Source organism: Vulpes lagopus, chromosome 3, assembly GCF_018345385.1.
Source record: "Vulpes lagopus strain Blue_001 chromosome 3, ASM1834538v1, whole genome shotgun sequence".
NCBI lineage: Eukaryota > Metazoa > Chordata > Mammalia > Carnivora > Canidae > Vulpes > Vulpes lagopus.
The window spans coordinates 137161906-137184970 of record NC_054826.1 but is presented as its reverse complement, the minus strand read 5'-3'; the positions used below and the strand labels follow the sequence as shown (position 1 = coordinate 137184970).

The 23065-nt window shown below is 35.4% G+C and overlaps 1 protein-coding gene across 1 annotated transcript in view; it reads right to left on the bottom strand.

Annotated features, from left to right (window-relative positions):
- The window catches only part of OLFM3 (olfactomedin 3), a 188581-nt gene extending 166052 nt beyond the window's left edge, over positions 1-22529 (bottom strand). Inside the window, exon 1 of the mRNA XM_041747233.1 lies at positions 22301-22529. Within this exon, the coding sequence (XP_041603167.1) occupies positions 22301-22369 (69 nt within the window). The 5' untranslated portion in view covers positions 22370-22529. The remainder of the gene's footprint in view (positions 1-22300) is intronic.
- Positions 22530-23065: the final 536 nt, after the last annotated feature.

The following is a 23065-nucleotide window of genomic DNA, read 5'->3' as shown; positions in this document are numbered from 1 at the left end:
ATGTGTATGTGTGGATATTGTCAGGTAATATTTAGATTAACATATAAGGTGGCACAGCAACACACTTACATAGTCCCATGGCCAGAAAATAATTAAGCTAAATCGCACATATGCTTTTAATTTTTAAAATGAATTGAAGCTTATTATTTGTACACCTAAGTTTTTACCTGCATGGAACCACATAGAATGTCCTTTGAACATTAAAGAATTAATAGTAAAACTTTTTAAAAGTTTTACTTTATTTGTTTTTAAACTATGTCATTTTCCTATAGGTAAAGTAGTTCACAAAATAACTGAAATAATTTGCTTTGATTCCTAAAGGAAACCCTCCCCCCCTTTTTTTGGTGGTGGTGGCTTTCTGACTTATATATAGCCAGCCTTTTGTGTGTGTGTGCCAAACTATCAATGTTTCTTGAGGATAAAAATAGCCCCATTTTAGCCAGCAGAATGTCATTTGGAACTGTAAGTGACCATTGTCACATTGTCACAGAAAATGAGAACCACTTATTATTAATGCTTGCAACACAAATAACAAAATGACTTCATAAGTGATTGCGATTTCCATACAGATGGAAATTATCAAAAAGAGATTGCAAAAGTAAGAGAAAGGTAGCAGAATGTGGCTCATTGCATAGAGGATGATACACTCTTCAGGAAAAATATTTAGGAGGACACAAGAAGCAATGGAATATGCATGTCTAGAGAGTTGAAAAAGGAGGGAAAATATATATATAATAGTGACAGAGCAAAAAGAAAGCCATGTAGGAAGGAAAGTACAGGAGGAATGAGGAGCAAGATTTAATAATTTGCTACAAGTTTACAGAAGAATAACTATAGTTTATTTAAACTCTTTGAAACATTAAGCATTTTAAACTCTTTGAAAAAACATTAAGACAGGACAGAAAAGGACATATGATTAAGAGACAGAAGTTCCCAAAACACCAGGACACAATGCAATTCGTAATTAGTGATTTGTGCTTGTTTGGCTTTTTCATTGGTCTTTTAAGATAAATTTACCTAATATATAATTAGATAATTTTCAATTACTTTATTTTGTGGTTAAATCCCACTTATGGAACTCTGACCTGGTATTATTTGCAGGAGAATTAAATGTGTCCAGGTGGACTGTAGTGACCATCTGGTCACTGGATGGATGCCCAGGAGTGGACAGACCACTGCTGATTGCTAGCTGCACTCATGCCTTTTCCACTTTGTAAAACGCTCAAATGGAGAGGGCTTACGTAATGGGTAACCTAAAAAGAGACAGTTACCCACATACAAAAATACTAATACCAATAATATAATTAGCTATCAAGCTATAATTGGTATTAGTGCTTTTATTGCCCCCATCTTATTGTGTTTCTGATACTCCCCGAATATATTATCTCATATACTTCCCCACAACAATCTTATGAGAAATGTTTCACTTTCCCCTTAATTAATTAAAAAATATTTTATTTATTTTTTCCTGAGAGACACAGAGAGAAAGGCAGAGACATAGGCAGAAGGAAAAGTAGGCCCCCTTGAGGGACCCTGATGTGGGACTCGATCCTAGGACCCCAGAATCATGACCTGAGCCAAAGGCAGATGCTCAACATTGAGCCACCCAGGTGCTCCTTTACTCTAAATTTATATGTCAGTAAAATGAAGTTTGTAGAAGTTAATTTCTCAAAGGTTCCACAGCTAATAAGCAGAAAATCTTGATCAAATTCAATTCTATATCATGAATTTTTAACTACCATGTTATATTCCTTTTTTTTTTTTTTAAATGAGAGCTTTATATGCTTGATTCCAAGAGGGATAATGATTTCATCCCCTGTTTATTGAGGATCTTAAAATCCTTTACACATTAATTAATAGATTTACTTGGCAAAATATAAAATACACTTTATTAGGAACTATACAGTAAGGAAGAGGGAGCTATTGCAGTATACCTCCGTAGCTCATGGACAGTCTGGCTTAATATATTGGTATATTCAGTCAACCTCCCCTGAATTATTTGCTTTTAACAGTGCTTTCAATAAAAATTGGGTAGTAGTAAACTAGATATTTTATTCTCTGGAAATCTCAATGGTAGTTATACAAACTGTGTGTTAACAATTGTGCTAGTTGTAGAATTAATATCCTTTATTAAAATGGAAGAATCTAAAATGATTAGTAATTCAACAATATTCATTTGGGAGTTACAGTCAACCTTTTCCTCATTCTCAACATTCTCACTATAATAGTTGGGAAAAGTTCTCAGATGATCCAGTGACTGATTTTATTCTATTCTGACATCTTTAATCTTTGATTTCTTTGAGATATTTTATTTTGCTAAAGAGCTGGACCATAGTCAACTGAAATTTAGATAGGTTTGCATTACTCTTTTTCTCAAACATGTATTATGATTCTGGATAAATACCAAATGGGACATGAGTACAAAGAAGAGCTTAGAAAATTGGAAAATCACAGCATGTGGGGGACCGAAATGAACATGTGCTTAGCATAGATTTGTTGCATTGAAAACACCATACATCTTAGAATTGGAAGAGGCTTTAGGGGGGCATTTGTTCAATTCTATATGACTTTCTGCAAAAGAATTTTCAACACCAACAAGTAGTGTTCATAAGATGAGAGATGATCTATAAGTGAGTAAAGATAGAACTTATAAAATTGCCTCCTTCTACTCCTCATTTGTTAATCATATGGCAAATCATTGGTTATCACGTTTTCTTTTTTAATTACACTCTTGATTTATTCCCACAGTTATAGCCTTTTCTATTTTGAAGGATCTTTATTACTTTCTTTTTTCTTTTGTTTCCCTAAATATAAACACGTTCATACCACTGTTCCAAAGATAATCTAAAAAAATTAAACTTTATGAGAATGGGGCCAGGAGCACGTGAAGAGTTTCTGAAAGGGATAGGTATCTTTTCTTTTTTCATAAGATATGTTGGGAATCATGTAAAATTGGATAAGGTGAACTAAATGAGTAAAGCCAGGTCACAGATTTATTACATTAGTTAAGAAGTAGGACATACAGTACAAGCAATGTTTTTGAATACTAATTTACTGAAAAATAAGCTGACATTCATTTAGCACTTCCTTTAAAATCCTTTACACATTCATTAATAGATTTGCTTGGCAATATCTAATATACACTTTATTAGGAACTATACAGTAAAGAAGAGGGAGCTATTGCAGTATACCTCCATAGCTCATGGACAGTCTGGCTTAATATATTGATATTTTCAGTCAACACCCCCTGAATGCTAGGTAGTGGACTTGGTGCTTCAAAATGCTATTTAAGCTTCACGTAGTCTCAGAGAGAAGTATTACCTCTCTATTACTGAGAAATATGTAATTTACAGAAAAGTAACATGGTTCAAATAAGACACATAATTTCTTATAATTTCAATCAAGAAATATTATTTGCTGCAATTTCCCATAATTTCTATCACAGAGTAACTATGATAGAGCTTAAAAATAGTGTTTTCTTTGCATAAAAAGAAAAACAAGGAGAAAAGCAGGAAGGAAGGAAACAAGCTTTTTTATTATAAATAGAATTTTGGTGGGGAATTTAAATCATCCATGTTCATTTAATTGATAGGATAATTTGAAAGTGATCTCGTCTATTTTTACAATGAGTTCTAAAGCTCTGTAGTAGGCAACAGTTCAAATAAAATTTGTAAGATTAACTTAGGTTATTATGTGATTTGGAAATAAGCTGCGTTTAAAAATATTTTGTAATTCATGCCGTTCACCTATTTCCTTAATTAACGTAATAGAGTTTGATTGTTGAGGTTTTACTTTAGTAGTTGCCAGATGGAACTTTCCCTCTTTCACACACAAGCACACATATGCACAAATACACAGGCACCTGTTTTAATTTTTCTATTTCCTGACTTTTATTTCAACATCATTATATCACCTTAACATTCCTTTTACTCTACTGTAATGTTATATTGTAGCAAGAAAATGAGAATGTCACATAGATCTTTTTTTGTTTTGCTTGCTTTAGTTACATAAAATTAAACTTAACATTTTTTCTTCTGTTATGTTTGTTGGATAATTAGAAATACATTGTGTAATAGATTAAAAGACATATGTGAGCCATGTCTCCTTTGGACATACACCAGAGCAGAAAGAAATTGCTAAATATACCAAACTACAAATTTCTTCCCATTAATATAATACATTGATAAGATTTTATTTTGGTCTCAGGATTTGTAGAATAAAAGTGAGCTCACTGTTCTCATGTGTGTTTGGTGAGACTGTAACAATATGTTTTCATGGATGTGAGGAAATTTCTAGTTGGGATTGATAGTCTTCATTTAGCCAGCAATACAACTTAGTTGTATTGCTTTAAAAATATTTCAAGGAATTTTTCAGGGTAGAGGTTTGGCCCTATATGGTTAAAATATACAATCCCACTGGTTGGCAGTTCTGCCCGTCTTTCCTGGTTAGATCATATCAACTTCCAAGACTCAGTGGATGAGTCTTCCCTTAAGTACAGTGTGACATCTAAGATAAATCTGGCCTAAAGTGAGGGGGAAAGGAGTGATGCATCTTTTCACTTTCTGTAATACCCTTGTTGAATGCCCTTCAACTAGTTTATGGCTTTGTATCTTTTCCACATCAAGAGAGATTTGGGCTGGCTAAACTTCTTCATAGACTCAGTAAAAAAAAAAAAAAAAACCCAAAAAACAAAAAAACAAACAAACCAAAAACCTAGATCCTGGGGAAAACTCAGACTTGTCTTTCAATGTACATGAAAGATTCATTATCGATTTAATGCAGACAGTAACATGTGAGAAACTCACAATCAATCACTAGTGACATTCCCTCATGTCTACTCTCTCCTCTGAAAATTTCCTCACCTTTTTACTTTTATTGAAATCTGGTTCTCTCCTGAGTAGACAGCTGCCTCTAAGGCACTCTCAAGCCCTTTGCCATACTCCTCTATCAAAGCCTGACAGTGGAAAAGCTGTCCTCTTCACTCCTAATTGCAGTTTTCAGGACATTATTCTTTTCTTCTTCCTACCAATAACCCATCATCACTCTCAGCTGATGACCATTCTTTCTATTTCACTGAGAAGATGAAAGCAATTACAAGGGAGCTTCCCCGTGTCTGTACTCCCCTATCTAAACTACAAATAGCATTAGTACACATACTTTGTCTTCCCGCCTGTTCCCACAGAAGAATTCTCTGTGATCCTATTTAAAACCATTTGTGATTATTCGTGATTATTATCAGCATTATAACATGGTGTTATTTCTTCCATTTTAGACATCAACAAAACCAAGCATGTCTGATGCCATATCCTTCTCTAGGTTTACCCCATTTCTCTTCTCTTCCTAGCAGAACTCCTCAGAAGTGTTGTTTATATCTGTTTGTTATCTATAATTGTTCTGCCTTTCTATTTTATTGACTCCATTAAGATGACGATTTGCCACCATCAGTCTACCGAAACCACTTATCAATGTTACCCAGGATTTCATTTCTTTTTTTTTTTTTTTTTTAAGATTTCATTTATTTATTTGAGAGAGAGTCAGAGAGAGCACAAGAGCAGCAGGAAGGGGCAGAAGGAGAAGTTGATCCCCCTGAGCAGGGAGTCTAGTTTGGGGCTCTATCCCAGGACCTTGGGATCATGGCCTGAGTCACCCAGGAGCCCCAATGATTCCATTTTTAAAGATGATTCATTTTCATTTTTCATATAACTTGGCCCATTTATAGCATATGAAAATGGTTTTTTAAAAAGATTTTTTATTTGTTTATTCATGAGAGACAGAGAGAGAGAGAGAGAGAGAGGAGAGAGGGGCAGAGACACAGGCAGAGGGGGAACCAGGATCCATGCAGGGAGCCTGATGTGGGACTCGATTCCCAGGGTCACACCCTGGACTGAAGGCGGCGCTAAACCACTGAGCCACCCGGGCTGCCCGAAAATAATTTAATACATTTTTCTCCTTGAGACATTTCATTCATATTGTTTTCAGGAGAGTATCTTCTCCAAGTTTTCCTCTTGTCTCATTCCTTTCAGTCTCTATTATTGGTTTTCCCTTAGCTTTTTACCTCTAAATATTTGAGGCATAGAGTTCAGGCCCCTTCTCTCACTGGTCCCCTCCATTCACTGGTCCCCTCCAGTTTTATAGGCTTGAATACTACTGGCATATTAATGATTCTCAAAATGTTATATTTAGTCTAGATCTCTCCACTGAGCTCTAAATACCAACTGCCTATTTAACAATACCACTTGGGTGTCTAATAGACATTTCGAACTTAGCAACTCTAAAATCAAACACCTAATCTCTCCCAGTGTGTTTTGCATCTTGAGAGACATATTTCCTTTCAAGTTGTTTAAGCCAAAAAACTCCATTGCCAGTTTTCAACTCACTGAACAAATTCTGTTAGTTATCATCACTAATTTAATTTTTTATACCACTTGGTCTCTATAATCCTTCCCTCATCACCAGAAGTAAAATAATATGTCATATCTGTGCTCAAAACACACTAGTGTCTTCCCATCCCACAGAATCCTTCAAACCACTTACAGGAATCCACATGATCTCTCCCCCTGCTAAACTGTTTATCTCATTTCCTGTTAGTTTCCTTTTTGTTCATTTCACTTGTTCACTAGCCTCCTTGCCTTTTTTCAACTCTGCCATATGTGCTCTTACTTGATGAATTTGTACTTAAAATTTTCTATGCTTAGAACTCTCTTCCACCAGATATTTACATAGATTACTCCCTTACCTTCATGTCTCAACTCAAGTATCAGGTTTACTGTGGGACCTATGTTTTTGTTTCTACCTCACAACATGTCACTACTTCTTCCTCTTTATATTCTTTCGTATAATGTACTATCAGGTGACATACATTTTGCTTATTTGTTTGCTTATTTATTTATGTTAGATTTTAAGCATTATGAGGGCAGAGGTTTTTGTTTCGTTGGTCACTGCTGTATCCTTAGATTCCAGTTAATGCTAGGGGCATGGCAGACATTCTAAAAATGCATTGAAAATCTTCCACTATATGTCCTTAGTGATGCAGATGTCGTGTTATTGGTGACAGGCTCCACACTTCCATAGCAGACTTAGCAAAATGACTATGGCCATTTTGGTGTTTTGTAGCAACATGGCAACCAGTTTTACATTGCTTGAACTTTTCTTCTCCAATTTTTAATGTTATGATTTTTTTTGTATTTTTTGAATGAATTGGAAAAATAGGAAGAAAATAAGTAAAGAGGGAAGGAAGGAAAAGGAAAAATAAAGATGAAAGAAATTCCAAGATGAAAATCGTTGCATGATGAAAAAATCTGATCATTAGAACTTGAAATCAATATGCAACCTGACTAAAAGTTTCAGGTGATGTCAACTTGCAAGCCAATTTAACCAAGCCAGAATCATCTTCTTCTTTTTTAAAAGATTTTATTTATTAATGCATGGGAGACACACAGAGAGAGGCAGAGACACAGGCAGAGGCAGAAGCAGGCTCCATGCAGGGAGCCCCAAGCGGGACTCAATCCCGCAACTCCGGGATCATGCCCTAAGCCAAAGGCAGGCGCTCAACCACTAAGCCACCCAAGGCGTCCCGCCAGAATTATCTTCTAACTAGATGAGAATATAGTAGAAGATGATTTGTGTGGGGAGACTATCTTGACAACAGACTTGTTATCAAAAGATTTACAATCGTTTTAATTATTGAGTAATAATTTTCATATATGGTGGTAGTGATGCAACCCACAATGCACAAGGAATCTCCAGTCACCGTTTATAGGGGAGCCTAATCAGCATGGATGAGGGAGAGACAGACAATCACAATGAAATCATAGAGATATTGGGGTAAGATGTGTTGGGATTCTTCTCAGTAATTTAGGTTTTGATGATGAAAATAGGTATATGTTACAAAGCTAGCTAGCTAGCTAGAGATGAGATTGGATAGAAAGACATAAAATAGTGATGCTTAGATATATAACCACAAAATACTTTTTTTTTTTTAATTTTTATTTATTTATGATAGTCACAGAGAGAGAGAGAGAGAGGCAGAGACACAGGCAGAGGGAGAAGCAGGCTCCATGCACCGGGAGCCTGATGTGGGATTCGATCCCGGGTCTCCAGGATCGCGCCCTGGGCCAAAGACAAGCGCCAAACCGCTGCGCCACCCAGGGATCCCCACAAAATACTTTTTAAATGTCATTGTTATGTTAGGTAATTCATTTTATGTGTCAACTTGACTAAGCCATAGTATGCCCGGATATTCAGTCAAGCATAACCTTGAGTGTCTCTGTGACGGTGTTTCTGGATGACATTAACAGTTGAATTGAGTATACTGAGTAAAACCGATTCCTCTCCCTAATGTTTGTGGGCTTCACTCAATCAGGTAGGGAATCCTGAATAGAAATAAAAGGCTTAGTAAGAGGAAATTCCTTCTGTCTAACTGCCTTTGAGCTGGGACATTGATTTTTTTTTAACCCTACCTTGGACTGCAACTGAAACACTTCTCTTTCTAGGTCTCAAGCCTGCAGGCTTTTGGATTACTACACCATTGGCTCTCCTGGGTGTCCAGCTTGCTGACAACAGAACTGGGGAAATATCCATCACATAAAAGAATTCCTCAAAATCAATATTTTTATATATTATGTATGATATATATTCATATATATGTGTGTGCACCTGTGCACGCACATACACAGCCTGTACATCCTGTTGGTTTGGTTTCTCTGGATAACTCTAACATAACTACATTGTGTTTTGTTTTATTTATTTGTTTTGGCTTAAGGTAATTAAAATACAAAAATATTTTAAAATCTGGTACAGGTCAAATCTTGGACGCTTTAGGCAATCATTCTTCTACCATTTTAATGCTACCAATAGCTCTCTTTTTCATCAACTTCTATTTATCACAAAATTAGTCGTAAAACAACTCAAGTCGTAAAACAAACAGCTCTAAAGTGTTTCACATGCTTCTTTATATCTCTGTGACTTCATACAGTTTGTTGCCTTTTAATGGAATACCCCTTTCTTCCTTCATCGTCTTGCTGATTTTCCTTTAAGCATCACCTTCCCCCAGGAAATTTTCTCTTATGCCTGGCCTGCTGAAGGTGTTCATTCCCTGTCTCCTACTTGTGTCCTATGTAAGTGTCTGTTACAGGACATATCATACAGTACTAGATTATTAGTATATCTGATTGAGTTCTCCAGTAGAAATATTAAGGGCTTCTTGAGAGTAATAACTATACCTCTTAAAAAAATTCTTTTATCTCCAACTCCTACAATGTTGCCAGGCATGAGTATTTGTTGAAAAATAATTACCCTAATATGAATATGATATGAATGTAACATGTGTTAATTAAGATTATTGAGAGTCATTAATTTCTGGACTAATTATTTTTTTCACTTTGCAGATTTTCTTAAAGTCAAAAACAAATCCCAATTATTTAAAACTAAACAAGCAAACTCAACAGCACAATTTTCTTTTTCAGCTGCACATAAAAGGGGATGGATCTTGCTTATACTTTGTGGAATATCATTAAGCAATCATCATATTTGACCATGCCTTTATTGTGTAACATGCATTGGTTCTCTAAACAAAATTGCTTTCATCTGAAGACATGCCAGCGCCTTTGGTAGATCAAATCTGACTGGTGAAAAGAAGGATCTGTCTTCATTATTATACTAAATCATAGGTAGCCAATGTATTTGTATTTTCACTGTAGATGACAAATCCAGTAGAGAGAATGTGGCATCAAATGCTTTTAAGGTCTTAGGCTGATAAAGAAATGAAATGACAACCACTTAATTCATAGACCAAGAGTGAGGCAGATTTTGCCTAACATCAATAACTGAAAGACTCACTTGTATCTTATAAATGTCAGCTAGGGAACACAGTTACCTATCATGTAACTAAATTAGGTTCATGTATAATCTAATTAGTCTTCTTTATAGGCAGTATTTTATTTCTATATTATCTAACTTTAATTTTTAGAACTCACTGTAATTTCACATCTATTGTTCCTCTAACCTTAATATTCAGAAGCATAGGCTATAGCATTACGTGGCCTACTTTTTTACATAGTAATTACTATCATCTAGATTAATGTATTAGTTTCCTGTTGTTGGTGTAAGAAATTACTGTAAACTTAGTGCTTTAAAACAACATAAGTTTGGTGTCTTATGTCTAGAGGGCAGACATATAAAGTAAGTTTTATGAAGTTAAAATCAAAGTGTTGGCAAGGCTATATTCCTTGCTGGAGTCTCTGGAGAAGCATTTTCTCAGCTGTCAAGCTTCTAGAGATAGCACACATTCCTTGACTTTTGGCCCCTTCTTCCATCTTTAAAGCAACTCCCTCCAATCTCCATTCTGTCATCTTCTCTTCTTTTTCTGATGCTATGCATCCAGCCATCCTCTTATAAAGGCCTTTTTGATTATATTGGGTCCATCAGACAATCTGGGACAATCTTCTCATCTCAAAATTTTTAATTTAGTCACATTTACAAATGCCCTTTGGCCAAGTAAAGTAGCATATTCTCTGTTTAAGGGGACTAGGATGTGAACATCATTGGGGGGACATTATTCTGTCTACCACAGTCCATATACTTTTTTTCTTATTGTATTTAATCAAATAATGAATCATAACTCAGTAGTAGAAAATATCATTGGAAGTCATAACTCAATTAAAAAAATTTGTAATTATTTTTTGATTAAAAATAATCCAATTCCTTGAATACTGTCCCTATTCTCCAATAATACAAACATAAGGACAGAAGCTAGCTAAGCATCCATCAGTTATATTATGGAGGAAATTTATGCAAAATAAAATAGGTAGTCTATCTCTTGTAACTCTTAGAGTCTCTTTTAACTGCTGTCAGATAAGGACAGTAGAAATGAAATGTCCTTCTTCATTTATTTTTATTGAATCTTCAAAAGCTAATAATAAGGAAGAATACAAAATAAAGATTAAATATTCTATGTTTCAGATGTGAAATAAGCTTATATATTTTACATTTATTTTTGTGTCACCATATGTATGACTAAGGTGCCATGATTTTCTCAATGATATTAACTTTGATTTTCAGCAGTACAGTAAAAGGGACCTACGTTTTAGCTTTAATTTTAACAATTTGAGAATCTATGAGCACAAGAGAGGATGAAAAAATGATGAGCTACACTGATAGAGAGGAATGTGCCTCATTTTAGGAGGACCTGCCCTTAAAAAAAAAAAAAAATTGGCTCAACATTTTCATTTTGTATGTGAGGAAATGGAAACCAAAATAATTTAGTGAGTTTTCCAAGCCATACAACTACTGATACTAGGCCCCAGCTTTTTAAATTCCTAATTTAGTACTCTGTCTCTAACACAGTGGACTTTCCAATTTCCTAATTATTATGTAATTTGCTTTGGTAAAGTTTCTCTTTTCCTATATTTTCATTTTATATGTTAATATTAAGTAGGTTGAGTCTCTTGAGAGGTATCTTTTCCAAAATAAATTATTAAAAATGGACAAAATACAATCACATTTCTATTGCCTCTTTCTTTGCAAAGTTAAGATGCAGGAAAGAAAAAGGAAATTAAGGATGTTTTCATTGCCTTTTCCTTCCATTTCTTCTTACTAAGAGATATTAAAGATGAGTTGAACTAAATTAGCGATTTTTCTAAAAGCCAATGCCGACAGTAATAAAATGGTAACCAGTTCTCAGAGTAATTAATGAAATTATTTGGGGGGTGGGGGTGGGGCACAAAACCACTTGAAATACTTAAATACATTTTGGTAAATGAATGCATCATCTGTGAGAGCCTCAATCTCTCCAGTGTGTAAACAAATACTTATCTTCTTCAACCCTTTTTTTTTCTTTTAGCTGTATAGGAATGTATACGCCTCTATGCTACATATAAGATCATTTATAATTTTGTCACTTCTTAAAATCTTATTCCATCGTATTTTAGGACAGATATTTAGAGTTGAAGTCTTTTATTGCTTTGACTGACAGGAAAGTCATGATGCTTTGGAACTAATAAAGGCACCACATAGAAATTATTAATTGATTCTATCCACTTGATTTCTTACTCTCACATATCTTATGCTCAGTTTTGAGTCATATTACAATAACCACTCTTTTGGCATGAGCTTCATAAGACTCTCTACATTTCCTCCTGCGTATCCCTAGAGTGTTTTAAGGTATATGGCAATCAAGCTAGAGTTGAGTTATTCTCTGACTTTGTGTAGCTTTCAGGTTGTCATAAAAAGTAGAGTATATCTGTAGCACAATATAAATTAAATGATAAGCATAATAAAAAATCTTCAGTGGATCTTGAGCCAGATAATATTTTTGTTTATTTAGTACTACAATGATACACACTAAGATATAGTGATCATACCGCAAAATGTATGTAGGTTTAAAAATACTTACCATTGGTCCTAATTCCAAATAAACAATTCCCTAAGTAGCCATAGACATAGATCATTCCCAGAAGTGGTGGTGTCTTTTGTAAGTTAATATTTCACCCATGACATTTTGGTGTCAGTGAATCAACATTTCCAATACTGATTCTCTATTTGAAGAAATCCTGCCATCTGGAATTGGTCCCTCTAGTAATGCTATTTAAATCATCATGGGATAATGCTTCTTAATCACCTTCAACTTAGTTGGAAAAATAAAAAGGATCATCTATTCAATTTATGCACTCCCTTTGGGGTTATCTAGATAGCTGCTTGTTTGTGCTGTTAGGACAATTTATTACTGACATTTCTTTTCAGAGCATTTTAGCCTACAAAGTTAATCATGAAAATATTGGATTTCTGATGATATTTAGAAGTTACAATTCAGATGATTTTTTTACTCCAGTCTACCTATATTTGCTTTTTATCATTTAATATTATTCTGTATCATGGTGTTGTGGCAATTTAGCAATGCAGTACAAATATGGAGGCAATATTACCTTTCTTTGCATGGTACTATTATAAGAATGTATAGTAAGAGAACAATTTTAAGAGAATATTTTAGATTCTTAAAAAAATAATGGAGTCCCTAAAAAGAGATGGAGAAATATCAGTAATATACGTATCTGATAATAATATTATCAGATACGTCTAAAACATTACTTAAACTAAAGTTAGTCAAGATGCAGTTACACATTAATGAACTGTTCAGACTTATAAACCTATACAAATAAAATGGATGCTTATACATACACCAAAGAATAAGAATATATACTAACATTACCACCAAGTATCAGGAGACAGAGCAGGTAATTCTCAAGAGTATTAAGGTTGTAGCACCCCAGAGAGCTATGAGAAGTCAAAAATAGCACCAAGGATATGGAGTAGAACAGGAAATTAATAAAAAACTTAAAAAGACATAATCTTGCAGCATCCTTCAAGACAAATAACCTGATATGAGTTCTAAGCCCTTAAAACCAAGATTCTTAAAATGTATCTTAACTTCCCTGCTCCTAATATCTTTTCTGGTGAGAGCATGGACCCTAAATGTATATTATATTTAACCCGAGATTTTAAGTTTTTGGGTGTTTCTTGATTTATTTTTTTCTTCATCTATTCATTTGTACATTCAACAAATATTTGTTAAATATTTTACCTGAAAAGGCACTGTAGTCACTAGAGAGGAAAAGATAAGATAATGACCAAGACACAGCCTGCCCTCAGGTATATTACAGTTTAGTAGGGAAGACACAATTCAATAAATACTCAATTGGGAAAAAGTAAAAAGTATAATAAGAGTGATTAGAAATAGAGTATTCTGCATATTTGGGGGGGAAAAAGAAATTCAACTCAATCTGTGTTTTTGAATACCTATTCTGTGTCAGAGGCAGGTGGCTATAAATGCATTGATGAATAAAACATGATTCTTTTCTCCTAGGAGTTTTTAGTTTATCAGGATTACCTCTTCCTGGGGTGTGAGGAGTGTCAGGGAAGGATTTATGGAAGAAGTGACATTTGAGTTGCATCTTAAAATATAGGTAAAATTTTGACATATGGAGAAGAGGGAAAGAGCTTTCCAAGGAGAGGCAAAAGGAGGAACACAACAGCATCTGTGATCCTCTTTCTGAACTTATTTTTATTCTTCTAAAGGCTTGGTATAAGAATGATGGAAGGCATAACCTTGTGATATATACTTTAGAACACCCAGTTTTAAAAACATAGAAAAATCAATGTTTTTAGGCAACTTTATTTTTTTATTCCAAGAATATTTTTGACCATTTTTATTAGCACCATTCAAATTAGTGGCAGTATTTTTTTTTTAAGATTTTATTTATTCATTCAGGAGAGACACATAGAGATAAGCAGAGACACAGACAGAGGGAGAAGCAGGCTCCCTGTGGGGAATCTGGTGTGGAACTCGATCCCAGGACCTCGGGATCCAAAGACAGATGCTGAACCACTGAGCCACCCAGGCATCCAATGTAGAACTTCTGATAGAGATGGTCTTACACTGTTTGGAATCTCCTTTCCCCAAAAGTGTTTGCAAATTCTTGTAGCAAGTAACAGAATTAAGTTAAATCCCTCTATAGAATGGTGTGCATACCATTCCACAGAGCTCATCTACCCGACTGGGAAAGCAATCCAAGAGAAAAAAGCAGAGAAACTATGTTCATAAAAGTTATTTCTCCATGACTGCTATGTTCTGAACATTTGTGTCCTCCCTGCTCAAATTGTTGATATCATAATGCCCAATGTGATGCTGTTAGGAGGTAGGGTCTTTGGGAAGTGATTAGGTCATCAAGGAGGAGCCTTCATTGAATGAGATTAGTGCCCTTATTTTTTTTTTAAGATTTTCTTTACTTCTTTATGAGAAACACACAGAGAGAGGCAGAGACAGAGGCAGAGGGAGAAGCAGACTCCTTGCCTAGCAGGGAGCCTGATGCAGGACTTGATCCCAGGACCACAGGATCATGACGTGAGCCAAAGGCAGATGCTCAACCATTGAGCTACCCAGGCACCCAGAGATTAGTATCCTTATAAAAAGAGATTCCACAGAGCTCCCTAGCCTCTACTACATGTAAGAGCACAGTGAGAGGTCACTAGCTATGAAGCAGGGAAAGACCCTTACCAAAACGTGACCATGTTGGTGCCTTGATCTTGGACTTCCCATCCTTCAGAACTATGAGCAATAGATTTCTGTTAATAAACTACCTAGTCTATGATATTTTGTTATTGCACCCTGAAAGGACTAAGACAATGACTTCTTAGACCGAGTAATTTGAGAAAACCTCTTTCTAAATCTTTTTCTGATATTTTTAAAACTTACAGAGGATTTAAACTATCATTGGTATGCTTTGCAGAGACACAAGAAGCCTACACTTTTTATGCTGGTCAAAAAAGCAGTTTTATCTGTTGATAGATCTTTATTTAAATATATCCATCCTTTCTGTGATCCACTCTCCATGATTAGTTTAAAAGCTCTTTTCTGGATGTAGTTTGGCTCTAAAATTATGGAACCACTCTTCATGTCCTGTATTTTTTTTTTCTAACAAATTTGTAAGTGGTGCCTTGTGGGATATAAGTATGATGTAAATTTTTAAGGTGATATTTTGAAATTGGAGCTTTGGCCAAAATTATGGGCTTATTCTGAGAAATTCTGCTGATCATACATAATATGACATTCACTTTTCTAAAAGCTGAGAAGGAAAAGCAAGGATAAAGGGGTATGAGAGGCCCTTTTCTATCATGATCTTTATATATCGTACAAAACAGACTTTAGGTCTGGTTATAGATTGATGGTTATGAAATATTTGTATAGAAACATAGTTTTATATATAAATGATTTATAGTTATAAGTAATATATATATATAATTATATATATAATTAATAATGGTGTAAATTCTATCGCTATTCCATTTCATAGTTAAGAAAACAGCATCAGAGAGGTTTAAGTGTCTTACTTAAAGGTTGCACAGTTAGGCCTTAAAACCATTCTTATGATTTCATGTTTAGCTTGTCTTTTTATATTGAATTTATTTGGTATACAATTTTAAAAATTATATTGGAAAATTCCAATAATAATGCTAGTTTCATAGAAAATCTCCTTCAAGATTTGTAATTGGTAAGTGGCATAAACTGAGTAAATGGAGACTAATTTCAAGATCATATTTTAGATTTAAACCTGGGATCTAGGTAACACATGTTTAGATATTTTTTATGTTACTTTGTTTATTTTTATTTTTTTATGTTACTTTAATATCTTAATGCCATCGTGAAATCATCTGTGCATATATATGCACACATACACATTCGCACAAATACACAGATGATCCCAAAGACTCACTGTCATCTCACATAACCTATGAAGACAGCAGTCTGATTTTGCATCTCCTCTATTATTTTCACTGATGCCAATTTTTAAAAAGTAAAATGTGACTGATACTTCAGTAAATCAAATGCCAAGCCTCAGTTTTATCCAGTCTAATTTTCTATATGTATATATTTTGTTAGTACAAAAATTGAGGTTTTTCTAATAATTGCAAGTCTAAAATCCTTAAAGATGTTGCTGCTTGGGAAGAGTCAGCAATGAACATGCAGCACCTTTTATAAGTAGCCCTCCTAAGTACCTCTTACATCTCCTTAGCACACTGGCAATTCCCTTCATATAAGATAAGTTTTTACTTTGCCTTTCACTAGAGAATTTTCGTTAAATAAAAGACTTAGGGATGAAGTAAGAAAGGTGTTGGTTTTCAGATCCACTCACGGTCTTGTCAGGTGAGCAAAGTTTGATGGCTAAATGAATAGAAGCCTGAGTACAGGGATCATGAATGTGGAGACTGGAGGGAAGGAGAGGATGGCATGTGAGGAAGTTGAAAACTGAAGGCTTTATTAAATGTCAAACACAGAAGATGAAAACATTATGATGTTATCTAGGCAGACTGATCCCCAGATCTCGCAAAGTTTATGATCTTAGAATCTATACCCTACCAAATGATTTGCTAATTTTTTAATGAATGTCAAATAGTATTAAATAAAGTATCATAGTCTGTATGGGCTGCTGTAACAAAGTTCTCCACTGAGTGGCTTATAAACAGATACTTATTCCTCACAGTTCTGGAGGCTGGAAGTTTAAGACCTGGGTGCCAGCATAGTCCAGATTGTAGACTTCTTTTTGTATCCTTACATGGTGGAAAGAATGAGCTTTCTCTCTGTGGCTTCTTGATCAGGGCACTAATCTCATTTATGAAGGTTCCATTTTCAGGACCTAATTATTTCTCCCAAAGCCGCATACCTTAATACTCTCACCTTGGGCCTTAGGTTTCAATATGAATAGGATTAGGGAGATTGGGGGCCCATAAACATGCAAAGCATAGCACAGAGTCATTCTAGAGTTTAGCAAATAGATTTTTTTTTTAATTTATGATACTCACAGAGAGAGAGAGAGAGAGAGAGAGAGAGAGAGAGAGGCAGAGACATAGGCAGAGGGAGAAGCAGGCTCCATGCACCAGGAGCCTGACGTGGGATTTGATCCCAGGTCTCCAAGTTTCACGCCCTGGGCCAAAGGCAGGCACTAAACCGCTGCGCCACACAGGGATCCCCTAGCAAATAGATTTTAAGAACATTTAGGCTTCATATTTTACAGGGGACATCACAGCTTCCTCAACATCATTCATATACATATATACACAAATACACACACATATATGTATACATATACACATATGTATAGTAGCAAAGTAGGGATGAAAAATAAAGGACCTTAAGTCCTGCCCCTATGGTTCTCACTTTTGTGCTGCTTTCCCTCTCAACAGAGAACCTATCAATCATCATAGTAGTCATTTTTAAAGAGAGTAATTGCAAAATTATATGGGATAGAATTTTAAAAGAAAAATAAAGGAAAATGGTACCATTTTAACTTTTTCAAATTGCCAAGAGAGTGAGAAAGAATATTTACTTTCTCTAAAATAAGAATTTAATTGTGTTAAGGGTAATGGAATAAAATGAGAGTAAGAAAGTAATTTGTTCTTTCAAAACACAGATGGGATGCATTGAACTTTTCACTTTTTACCATAACAGGGTTTACGAGTGTGTAATTACAGATTTTTGCCAAATGCCATCGATCCAATCCATATTTTCTGTGCTATTTGAGTTGGTCCTGTTGTATAGAGGGTGTGTCTGGCATACAGGAAATATAGGAAAAGGTAGATTTTAAGGTGAATTTTGCAATGAATTCATCTCCGCTTATTTCTCTTGCCGTGCTTTTCATTAATTTCATTTAAAAGTTGAAAGAACAAGAACTTTAACTAGATTTATGTACAGAAGCCACCATAGCCAATTTAGGTCTTTGATGATTTTCTTTAGCAATACCAAAATGCAAAGGCACTTATACATGATGTATTACATTATGAAGCATTAAAAATATAATTATCGAAATTCTCTTGGTTTTCATCATCTTTATGTGGCTCTAAAACAACTGTTTTATTTAATCCAAGAGTTCTACTTGGCTGGGTTGTTTTGGAGAGACAGAACAGTTTGGTGTTGAAGATTATTGCTGAATCATTGTTACATTCTATGTCTGTGGTGTGAGCAAGTACCATGGTGATAAGTTCTTTAATACATTTCTAGGTAAGAAGATAGTGAATGCTTTCTCAATCTAAGTGTGCTAAGGTATTTTTCAATCTATTTATCACACAAGTACGCCTGCTTTAAAGTTTAACAGTCACTGCAGTGTGTGGCTTTGTCCATGTCACCTCTTTTTAACTGTTCCCCAAGTATCTGACTCTGGTAAAAATGTTCTGTTTAAACCTGCACAGCCACATTTATATCTTCCTTTCTTCCTGTTTCAGCATTGCAGAGCAGAGAAATTCATGGTTCTGATTCACAGGAATTACTATTTTGTTATAATGTTCAAATAATGGTCTGCTAAAAATCTTCTTGTAAAAGAAAAAGAGGTTCACTCTCCTACTATCAAGGTCATTACTGAACTCCGTGTGTTTAGTTTAAAAGCACAGAGATGCCATCTAGCAGCCATTCTTAGGAATTTCCTGCACCGAAATATTCCTTTCTCCATAAAACTAAGCAATAATTGAATTCCTACAAGCTTTCAGGTTTTTAAAAATTTACTTATTAAATGAATGATGATTTGGCACATTGCCTCTAATTCAGGCACTCCATTACAAATAAAATTAATTTCTCTTAAAATAGGTAAAGTAACAAACTTATGGGTTTTTCTAACTGGAACTAGAAACTTGTTAATAAGATTTTAATTAAGAAAACAGAGTTCTCATAATTTTCCTCAGAGGAACATTGATAATCTGTCTATATAAAATATGAATAATTAATTAGCGGTGAATTGCCTTTCTTTCCTGAAAAAATGCTAATTTTGCCAATTTCCTGGCATATTAAATGAGAAGAAAGAAAGTGAGCAAATGCTGAAAGTAAGTCTATCTTATGAATAAAGAAGTTTGGCCTTTTTTTTTATTATTATTTAAAAATAAAATTGACTTTCAAGTAACTTATCTTACCATAAGATGGCGATACTTAAGCACTTTATAAGATGTCATATAAGATCTGGAAGTTACAGTCTCAGAAAAAATGATCATTATAGCTTTCCATAAGTTGGAATCGGTACTGTTGTTAGAAAGCCTTATTGTTTTTAGATAAATTAATATACAATGATCACTAAGGTTTAGATTCCCAATATTTGATGTATGTGGCAATCCTATACCTGAAAAAACTCCTTTTAATTATAAGAGCTCTCTTATTTTGCAAATTTGTGTGTATCCATGTGTGATTATACATATATATTTACCATAAACACAAAGCATAATAATATAGAAGAATATTTGAATGTATTTATTTAAAAATGTGAGTGTGAAATATCAGTTCTAACATATTAGTATATTAAAAAACATCAACTGTTTAGAGTTTCTGTACATTTAGGTGTCACCACTAAATTACCACTTATTGTTCAAAAACTGTGATCTTATATGCTTCTATATTATTGGATTTTTATTTCAATTTTGTCATGCATAATTTGCATTATGAATGCTAATTTTATCTAAACCCTTAAGTAGTTAATGCAAAACCAAACACAGTTTGAGAAAATTCCTAGCTCTTAACCTAATTGACAATTATTTTGAGAATTCAGTGGTACCATTTGTGATTTGGTTGGGAGGGATGCTGTAGTTAGGTGATCAACAACAGTTTGCTAAAACATACAAAAGTAGTTTTATTCACTTTTTTAAAGCAGTATTTTGTCTACTAGCCCAAAAGCTGTTTTGGACATTAAAATCACTTGCTGTGAACCTTTTAGTATTTCCTATAATGTCATTTGTGGTGTAGAACAACATATCATCTGTTCTTTACACACTGTATTGCAGTATCTAGATCCCAAAAAGGATAGTTTGAAAAGTTCATGTATACCTTCCCTTCCCTGGATTTCTCAGCTCAATTGTACCAGACAGCCCCAGTTAAGTCTAAAGACAAGTTATATATTGTTGAATACAAAGACATAGACTTACCAATACTAGAAAAGATCATATTGACTTAAATAGGTCACTTATTTGGTGGATGTAATAGTTCTTTTAATTTATCTAACAGCTCTTTTGTGCTTACATATATCTAATTTGGGAAAGAATGGGTTCAAGAATTCAAGAAGATATTTATACACTAAAGATACCAGACAAATCAAATCACACATGCAGTTGCTGGTAAACCTCTACATTTCTGAATTCATTTTAAAGAATGACAAAACTCACTCTAAGTGATTTTTTTTTCTGCAGTAACTCAGTAATTTGCCTTGCTTTTAAAAAATGTTTTACCGAGAATATTCCAAAAGAAATAAATAATTGAATATATTCTAAAGTGGTAACCAACATAATATAATGAAAGTGGCAGTAGAATGTGTCACTGTAAATCCAGAAACAAAAAAAAAAAAAAAAAAGAGAGAGAGAGAGAGATTCAAAAACGTAAAAACAAAACCAACACTTCTTACCTGATGTAAACTACCACTTAGTATGTAAAATATTCTATTAAGATCACTAGGGTGGCATTCACACACCATGTGAAGATTTCACAGTGACAGTATCAGCACAGCCATACCTTTATAATAAAATTATTTTCATCAGGTCTCTCTAAATATGAAAAGTGCACAGATATAACTACAAATGTATATGATATGATTCTAAGTTTTCACTATATTTTAGGCCTAGAAATAGTCAGCCATAATATTAGATTATGCTTGGTTACATGTTAGTTCTATACAATTATGAAAAGAAACTTCATTTCTCTACACTGTACAGATACTGTTAAGCTTTAAAAATAACTTTGCAGTATTCCAAAATGCAGCTTTAAATGGTTTTGTAACATGGTATCATTTTTTCTCTCTTGTCAAAATGCTCTTGATAAGCTAAATAAGTAAAAATGATTTCAAAAATTGTATCTCTTACTCTTTTTCCCGGATGGCTTACCCCTTATTCTAGATAACTGTGGTTTTCTTAGAACGCTGAAGCTCTCAGATTCTCTCACTTTATAGTCAAGACGTTTCTCGCACACAGCTGAAAATATTTCTCCATATTTTTTCTACCTTTTTTAATCCAAAGAGCTTAGCGTTCACTTTAGTGACCAGTACTGGATAATTTGCGGAGTTCAAGAGCTATGAGCCAACTAACGCATCCTTCCTCCTGCCCACCCTAGTTTGACAGGGCTCTCACTTCCTGCTTCTTAACACTGGTTATCAGAACTTCCTCGGTGCCTCCTGATTTTCTTTATAAAAAAGAAAGAAGCAAATAAACACAAGCTCCTTTCCCGCACGCCTCTCAGCCATGGCAGCGTATCGCTCCGCTGCTCTGCCGTGGGTTCCGAGCAGCATCCTAAATGTTTTGGACGCAAACCGCAGCACGTCTGCGATGGGAGTATTATTGACCAGGATCAGCTGGAAAACGCTTCTCTGCTTTCAACAAAGAAGCGGTGCACCATCTCCTAATACGTGTTTACAAATTGCATTGTTTCAACTGCTAACTCCTTTTGCATCACCCGTCCGACTTCAAAAGAGAACATTAAGCACTGGGATACGGAATCTGCTAAATCCCCCCGAGAGCCGCATAGCCCTGTGCCCATACACATTATACTTGCTCTTGGTACCTCCCCCCCCCCCCCCCAACCCTCCTCGCCTGGAGTCTACCTTGAGGAGCTATTCCTCCGATAGTTCACCTTGTTATCTTACAAGCAGTAGGGGTAAGCCAGGCACCACAAGATAGCTAGAGCTGTCCTTCGTGCCTTTTTTTTTTTTTTTTTTTTGCACATTTATTTGCATTTTTGGTCGGCTGGTTACATATTGCACATTTATTTCAAACAAGAGTGAAATATTGCCCATACCTTGGAAGGATCTAATCCGGCAAGCAGAGACAGCAGCAGGAGATTGAGTAGGCTGGACGTCGCCTGCATTCTGATCTGGGGTTCTGCCCTCTCTTTACTCTCCTCTAGGTAGCCACTCCGCTCCTACTGCAGAGACCTTTCCCTCGGCAGTTGCACTTTCTGGCTGCCAGTCAGAGCAGAGTAGAGCAGAGGCGGTGGCTGGAGCAGGAGCAGGAGCAGCGGCGGCGGCGGCAGCAGCGGCAGCAGCGGCAGCCGCCCTGGGGGGCGAGCATTCCGCAGGCGGGCTCGGGCCGGGATCCGCGAGCTCGGGGCGCGGGGCTGCGGCGGGCGCTGGCCGAGGTGCTGAAGCGCCGCCGCCAGAGCCCCGGTGGCCCCGCTCTGCCGCTGCTGCCTCGCAGCCCACCTCAAAAGTTTTGACCCAAGAAAAAGATACAGGGAGTAACTGCCGAGAGAGGTGTGGAGACCTGGGCAACGGATATGACATCACTACAGCTCCTGGGGGCTTGGGGGTATATGTTGCTGGGAATTTGTTAACCAAACAAGGATTGACTCTCAGCGCTCCAGTTCAGCATTTGGAGGCAACTTGAGCTGCAAAGGAGAAGTAGAGAGTCAGCTGGATACAGGATTATGAAACAAATAGTGCCTGGAACCTTCTGATGTCATTGACAGAGGACTTGATATCGTATTTAGAGCTTTAAACAAAGTTTGCAGTGCAGACTATCATGTGATTTTTTTTTTTTTTTTTTTGGTTCAAGGCACCCAGTC